At 48.5% G+C, this 7957-nt stretch overlaps 1 protein-coding gene across 2 annotated transcripts in view; it reads right to left on the reverse strand.

The window, feature by feature from the left end:
- The window catches only part of Zdhhc3 (zinc finger DHHC-type containing 3), a 44595-nt gene that overhangs the window by 26799 nt on the left and 9839 nt on the right, over positions 1–7957 (reverse strand). For both annotated transcript variants that reach the window (XM_013346631.2, XM_005348156.2), the window contains exon 2: positions 2551–2880. In XM_013346631.2, coding sequence (XP_013202085.1) covers positions 2551–2856 — 306 coding nt within the window. In that variant the 5' untranslated portion in view covers positions 2857–2880. The remainder of the gene's footprint in view (positions 1–2550; positions 2881–7957) is intronic.

Raw genomic sequence — 7957 nt, forward strand, 5'->3', positions numbered from 1 at the left:
TTTGGTTTTTCGAGACAGGGTTTCTCTGTGGTTTTGGAGCCTGTCCTGGAACTAGCTCTTGTAGACCAGGCTGGTCTCGAACTCACAGAAATCCGCCTGCCTCTGCCTCCTGAGTGCTGGGATTAAAGGCGTGCGCCACCACCACCCGGCTCACCAGTACTTTAAAAACTCTCTAAGGAGTTCTTACTGTGTAGCCAGACTTCAGAATCAATCAGTGACTCAAATAAACTGAAAATCCAATAGCTTTTCTGCTTCTATCATGATCCGAGCTAGCGCCGTGTCTTGCCTAAACCACTGTCAATGCCCCTGTCTTATCTTCCTGCGGCTCCTACCTGAACCTCACCCACAAGCACACTGCTATTACACCTATCTCACCAAGGTTCTGAGAACTACAAGGTCTGGCATGATCCTGCCTCTGTGGACCGTTTTACTCTCCCTGTTCACCATGCTGTAGTCTCACTCCAAGCTCAGACCTAGGTACCCCTTTTCTCTTCTGCCTGGATATGCCTGCAGACCTCTGCACGCTCTGGCCTGCAGCTTCAGCCATTCAGGTCGGCTCCAATGGTAGCACCACGGAGAGGCCTTCTTGGGCCATCCTGGCCTAATGGGTGCCCCTAAAGCCCACCACACCTCCTGTTGCTGTCCTACTGTCCTTACACAATTAGGGATTTTGGTCAGCACCTAATTTATCACTGAAATATGAGGTTCCAGAAGGCAGGGGTTCTGTCTGTCTTATTTTCAGCTGTACCTGCTGCTCACGGGAGAATCTTCTGCAGGGTTGGCACCCAGTCAACACGACCGTTCATCTGCCCAGCAGTGCCCAGCAGGGCCCTGCCCATCATTGCTACAGCCGTCCTTGTCCAGTGACTCTGGCCTTGTCACTCGAGTTAAAAATTCCTACAGCCAGACACAGTGGCCACACCTTCAATCTCAGCACTCGGGAGGCAGAGGCAGATGGATCTCTGTGAGTCTGAGACCAACCTGGTCTACACAATGAGTTCTAGAGCTACATAATGAGGCCCTGTCTCGAAAAAATAACTTCTTGGGGCTTTAGACTCTTTACTGTCCTGTTTCTTCTTTCATAACCACAGACACCAAAGGTAAATCCATATTCTGTGTGGTCTTCCCATCCCAACAACCAAATGCCGAGGAGCCACTGCCTGTTTTTCTGAACAGGAGGCTCCCGACTCTATTCTCCGCCTCCCACCACCAACTTTATTGGCCGATAGATACCCTTCCGTGCTTGTCCACAGCAAGCTACACTTCCTCTGCCAGGGCTGCCTTCACTTGTCTTCTCAACAGAGGCATCTTGATGGGAGAGCTGGTACCGGACTGTGAGCTGAGCAAAAGACGTAATTTCTTCCACTGTCTCCAATACAGGGGCATCACACAAACTTCTGAACAAATCCTTAGTTCTTTTAAACTTTTTTATACCTTTGTGTTTGTGGCATTTAAGAACCTAAGCACTTCAGCTCCTCAGGTGCTGATGTTGCACTGTCCTGTAACATCTGCACCAGTCCAAGGGCCCCAACACATGGAGCCTCAGGCTCCGTTCCCTCTGGAGCAGCCACACAGGTAACTGAGCCAGGAAACTGCCTTTCCTTGGGAGGGATTAACAATTACTTTCAAGAAGGGGACTGGCTCAGCCTTATGGTCTGTGCTTTGCTTTTCTGGGGCTCACAGAAACTGTGTGTGGCTACTAACAGAAGTTTTTCTTTCCCAATGTAATGGCTACCACCTACATAGCAAGGTTAACACACAGGAGGGATTTACCAAGTTACCTGTATGGTTGTTTCCCATACGACACAATGAGAACAGGAGGGCTTGATATCGGGGTATGAAAACATTCAGGGGCCTCTGCCTCACCTGATATATTTATCTAAGTCACTAAATGGAACAAGTTTTACCCACAATACCCAAAGGTGTCTACTGTCGTGCCAAACAGGCCCGGCCAGTTTTCCATGAAAAGAGGAATCTTTCTTCTCCCTGACTACAAGGTGTCTCATTATGTAGCCCTGGCTGGCCTCGAACTCATAGGCGTCTACCTGCCTCCCCGGGACTAAAGGTGTGTGTCACCCTACCCAACCTAGAAAAAGAGTAATCTCGTGCAAGCTAAGTAAAGGCAAAATGCATGCAGACCCTGAAACTGGCTGGGCTGTCGATCAAGTCGACCCACTTCCATTCCCTCTGTCTTCTCTTCCCCTAGAATGCTTTCTGCTCTGACCATCTGGCCAGTCTTTAGGGTTATCTGAATGCATTTCCCAAACAGAGGCTGGGTTTAGCTGGACCCTTGACACAGCAGGCTCAACAAATACATACAGCAGTGTGCAGACAGTGTCACTGAACTTACCCTATACGCTTTAATACAGGTGTTGCCCCCTTCCCAGGTCAGAGTCCCAAAAACTCCAACAAGAGGTAGTTCACTTTTCCACCCAGGCCTGGCTATGCTTCTTTCACATTCCCAAGATCCACAGGAGTTTGCGGGTATGGCCATGCCAGGGCCAGAGGGACAGAATGTAGGCTGGTCAAAACAAGCCCAGACATACTCACGGGGTCCGTCAGCATGGCCCGGCAGTGTGAGGCCAGGGCCAAGAAGGCCAGCAGGTTGAACACAATTCCGTTGATGATGCTGTACACATAGTCTCTGGATGGAATCAGCATGACAAAGAGGACTACAAACTCCGCATAGAGGACCAGGAACCACGTAACAATGGCGCAGGCGATGCCACAGCCATCACGGATAAACCACATGGTTCCCCCAGGACCAGGGAAGGGAGGTGGGGCGCACTTCTCTGGCTGGAGGTATTCTGGTTTCCGCTCAATGTCTCGGAAGTGATGGTTGGGGGTCAGCATCATAAGCTATTCTGTCCATACTGGCATCTGAAAGGAAAGGGAGCAGAAATGTGGTGTTAGCTCAGCAATAAGGAGACCTCCCAAGTGAGCCACGGTGTGTGTGCACAGATCTCGCACAAATGCTGCCAAGGGGTGGGAACGAAAAGAGACCACACCCAAGGGCAGCCAGATCGACAGCAGCAGAGCGACGGGAGGTGGGGCTAGAGCCTAAGTCCCCTAGGCTATGAGGGCACCTCGGGGCAAATAGTCCATTCAGTTAAATCTGGGACAGCAAGTGCTGGGGACAATCTCCTGTAAAACAGAGGAGCACTGAACTGGAATGGCTTGTGAGTGACAGGGCAAAGGGGAGAGATGGTGACAGTGTATTCAATGGTTCCTAGTACAAGACACCATTTCCTCACCTGTCAGGCACTGCCCACCAGGGCTGTTGCTTCCAGAGCTAGAGGGCTTTGGGGAGGGGCTCGTGTTGAACATCCTGCATAGCTCACGCCACGCACAAGCATTCTCTTGGTAAGACATTCTTTCCATTCGAAAAATGATGGGTAAGCAACTTTCTTCCTAAAAGCTACAGCACTGACCTTTGGAGATGAAAACTAAGAACTGGGAGATGAACCAGAACAAACAGAACAAAGTATAAGTGTAAAGTATAAGCATGAGATTGCTATAAGGAAACCCACTATTTTTATGATTGTTTTGCTTTTTGAGACAGGGTTTCTGTGTATAATAGACCTGGCTGTTCTGGAACTTGCTATGTAAACCAGGTTGATCTCAAATTCATAGACCTACCTGCCTCTGCCTCCAGAGTGCTGGGACTAAAGGCGTGCACTAAGAGACGTAACTAAGAATCAATATCGCACACCTATTCATCCATAATGGACTGCAGGACAGAAAGAGAAGATCTCCTCTGTTCATCTCAGCTGCTAGCTTGTTGTAATACCAACCAGAACCCTCAGTGAGAAACTGATGGCTCAGTCCATTCCTGGGTATAGAAACCATGGAAAGTCACGTGTAGCACAGGTGGTTGGCAGGGGAGAGTAAGTCACTCTACAGCAGAAGAAATGACCCTGGCCCCAGGATCTTCTGAAGGCTCTAAGCCCATCCTAACTAACCTCTCTAATTCTCCTTCTTCTATGAGAAAGAACATCTGGACGGAATAGAGTATGGTCACGTAGAGTGAAATGTTGCTCAGGCTGATCATGCACATAGTTCAGCTCTGCTCCAAATGTAGCACAAGGCTGAAGACACGTGGGCAGCTCGGTGTGCACCACGTGCCTGTCTAAAGGATCATGGGAGTAACAAGTCAGAGAGACTGCTCTACAGCAGGTACCCAGTGCTGGGGACAGAGTTATGACATACAGAGTAACACAATGTTTTGGTCATCAGCCAGGATTTTCTAGATCAATCTTGTGCTTGCTCTCCAGAGGAGAGTGGCAGGTAGTTCAGTGGTGTTTGAACAACATACAATCATTAAAAGACGTAAGTTCACCTTCTGAAAACTGAACAGGACTCTATGAAACTACAGACTAAGAGTGTCTGGGGACTGACCTGTGCTCCGCAAATTCTAAAACTCTGGATTCCATCAACTACAACCCACACTCAATAAATAAGTCATATGGCACAAGAAGTCAGAAGGCCAACAGAAGAGAAGCACTCTCCAGGGACACGCTTATCACCTGTGCTCCATTACGTTCAAGCTCACCCTACAGATGGCCTCTGGTAGCTTTGCATGGCGATGGAGAGTTGCCCAGCAAGGCAGGTGCTGTATCAACATGCAAGCCTCAAGTATTTACTCTGAGTCTTTACAGGAAAGTTGCTGAACTCTAACTGTCAACCACTAAGTAGGAAGCAGACCACCATGACTCAGGTTCCCCTGCACCGGAGACAGCCGGTTACAAAACTCACCAGCCCGCTGACAGCACATCCTCCTGTCATAAATGGGAGGCCACTAAAAAGAAGCTTCCAGTGACACAGGCAGTTCATTTCATTCTCTTCGGCAGCTTTGCATTCTCGGTCCTATATGCAACAATGGTGTCAAGGGACACTAAAATTTTGCACGTTGTTTTACTAAGGAATAAGCCCTTCTACACAAGAAAAGTTTCCCAGGCAACTAGGACTTCTTCCTTCCATTTTTTGCAGGGTGGGGATGGGGAGGGTTGAGACGGGGTCTTGCTATGTAGCCTTGGGTAGCCTGAAACTCAGAGAGATCCACTTGCCTCTGGATAGAAAGCATATACCACCATGCCTGGCTAACTGGGACTTCTTTCGAAGCACCTGTAAATCATTTCAATTGTTAGATGGAAATCTGTAAACAAAATGTGAAAAATAAACAGCAGAGATCGAGTGCACACTAGATGGGAATCCTGCTCCTGCTTCAGCACAACAGCCACTCACTTTCCCCAGGACGACTGAGTTAGTCCCAGCCACCAGCAACCTGTGCAGGCCCCTGCAATCCCAGTCACCAGCACCTCTGTGCAGGCCCCTACAATCCCAGCATCTCTATTGTACGGCCCTCTTCCTCTTCTGTAACTAGCCACTGTCACTTCTGTGTCTACACAGCACTCTCTGGTTACTTCAGCAAGCAGGCAAGGCTAGTTAAGATATTACTAGAGGTCTCTGTAGAGGAAGGGTGCTCCTCTGGGGTGTAAGTTTCCTTCAAGGACTCCCCTGGCACCAAACAGCCCCTCGGTACATGTCCTTACTTGTCAACAAAGAGCTTTGTAATCCCAGGGCCACATCTAGGAGGCCTGGTCTGCTTCTTTTCAGGTGAAAAGGATAGATCAAGTAGGATCATGAAACTAGAATGTTCTATCTGAGACCGATCTGGAATCAAACAGTGTATAGGGGGAACTATTTTCTAGCTTTTGCTGGGAACAAGAAGCTGCTGGATGTGGAAGATCAGGAAAAGGCCCTCCTGGCAAAGTCAGGGGCCAGTGCTATGCTGAGGGTAGCTTTCCTACCCACACCCAAGAGTGCAAGCAAGATTACAGTTCTAATAACGACCCTTTTTGTATGGTATTTTGTTTGTATTCTGACAAAGTTAGCCTGGAGATCAGAGAGCAGAGCTAGCCACTAGTTAACCATAGAGGCCAGGCAGTGGTGGCACACACCTTTAATCACTTGGGAGGAGGAAGCAGGAAGGTCAGGAGTTCAAGGCCACTCTGGGCTGCACAAGATTGAACCAGTCTAAAAGAGAAACAGACAACGAGGTAGAGGCTCACACTTTTGATTCCAGCACTTGGGATCTCAAGCCTTTGCCCCCAAGTACTTGGGAGGGACATGCCTCCTTTAAGCCCAGCACTAGGGAGGTGGGATAGGAATATAAGGCTGGCAGAAACAGGATCTCGGGTCCTTCAGTCTGAGGATTCATGGAGATACTCTCTCCCCTTTGGTTTGAGATTTCACAGAGGAAAGAGCTAGTAATGGTTGCTTTACTTCTCTGATCTTTCAGCTTTCACTCCCTAATATCTGATTCCAGGTTTGTATTTAATAAGACTAATTAGATTTGTACTTCAGACCCTCCCTTTAACTAGATAAATGAACTGCGGCAAACCCCCTGCTTCTGCTTCAAAGGGGCTTAATGTAAAAAAGGTACGCGTGTCCCCTTCAGCTTCTTCCAATAACAAAGGCAGATGGAGACCCTTCTCTCTTATTGCAGTTAACCTTACAGCTCAACAGAAACTGACAAGGACCTACCTCCCCTTACTTGTCCTTGCTTCTAAGGAGCCTGCAGAACTGGTGCTCAGGTTGGAGAGGCTCTGGAGGACCACCCCCAACACCACTCCTTGCAGGCCAATGAGACCTTCAGAGGAATTATCTCCTCTGGGGTCCCCTCCTAGTCCCTTTATCCTTCTCCTTGCCTGAAGTCTCCCCTCTTCATTCAACTCAACTCAGCATTATCTTGAAGGAGTAGCCACTGTACTGTACAGCATCCGCCTGCCAACTCCTCTGGGATGTGAGGGCAGGAATGTGGGTACCACTCTGCTCAGCTCCTCCTCCCCAATCTGGGAAGACTGGGCTCATTTATGTTCTTTTGCTGACTTACAAGTACCATTTTGTTGAGTTCTGCAGCCTGGCTCGTAGTAGGCATGAGATTTGTGCTCAAATTCAAAGTTTTTGAGTGAGTGAAGATGTCAAACAGTTGACTAACAAATAGCAAACACAACAGAGGGCAAGCAGTATTAAAAACAGCAGCAAAGCAAAACCCCCACACAGAGTGAGATGAATAGACTTGCTAAGAGTAAGGGCTCATGAAGGCAGAATGTGAGGAGACAGAGGTGAGGAGGACCTGGCGATCTGTTGGAAAAGGCTGGCACACATAGACTATGTTGGGGCGGAGAGGGAGGAGTTGTGAGGGACCACGGCACCCCATGGCAAGGCCACGCTGGCCGCTGACAAATAAGGCAGAGGAGTTCTGAAGCCAAGGAGGCCCACTAGGGCAACAGGTGCTAGCTAGTCCTATCTGGTGATATTAGCTAGTTCTATCTGGTGATACTAGCTAGTCCTATCTGGTGATACTAGGTTTTCAGTTCCTCTAAGTAGCTATCAGCTTTTCATTGAAGGACTGAGAAAAATGACCTTTTTCCTAATCTTAATTAGAGTGACCTATACTGCACTTTCTGAGCTGTTATATAGCATCAAAGGGAGCTCCCCCTCCATGGTGAATTTATTCTCACTCAGCAAAAGAATGCCTAAGGCCCAAAGAGGCAACGGAACAACGTCTGTGGCAAGAAATCATAAATAAGGGACTCACAGAGTGGAGGAGGGTGTTCAGGAGGCTGAGGCTCCAGTCTTTCACTGTATGTGTGTGAGTCTAAGTGTAGGTGCAGACATGTACATGCAAGTGCCTGAAGAGGCCAGAGAGGGCGTCAGTCTAAGTGTAGGTGCAGACATATACATGTAAGTGCCTGAAGAGGCCAGAGAGGGCGTCAGATCTCCTGGGGTTGAAGTTACAGGAGATCATGAGACACCTGATATGGATAAAAAACTCAAGATCTCTAGAACAGACACTCTTTCAGTCCCAAGACAGGATGCAGTCTTTGATGACACAAACTTTGAGATTTTGTGTGTGTGTGTGTGTGTGTGTGTGTGTGTGTGTGTGTGTGTG

Source organism: Microtus ochrogaster, chromosome 5, assembly GCF_000317375.1.
Source record: "Microtus ochrogaster isolate Prairie Vole_2 chromosome 5, MicOch1.0, whole genome shotgun sequence".
NCBI lineage: Eukaryota > Metazoa > Chordata > Mammalia > Rodentia > Cricetidae > Microtus > Microtus ochrogaster.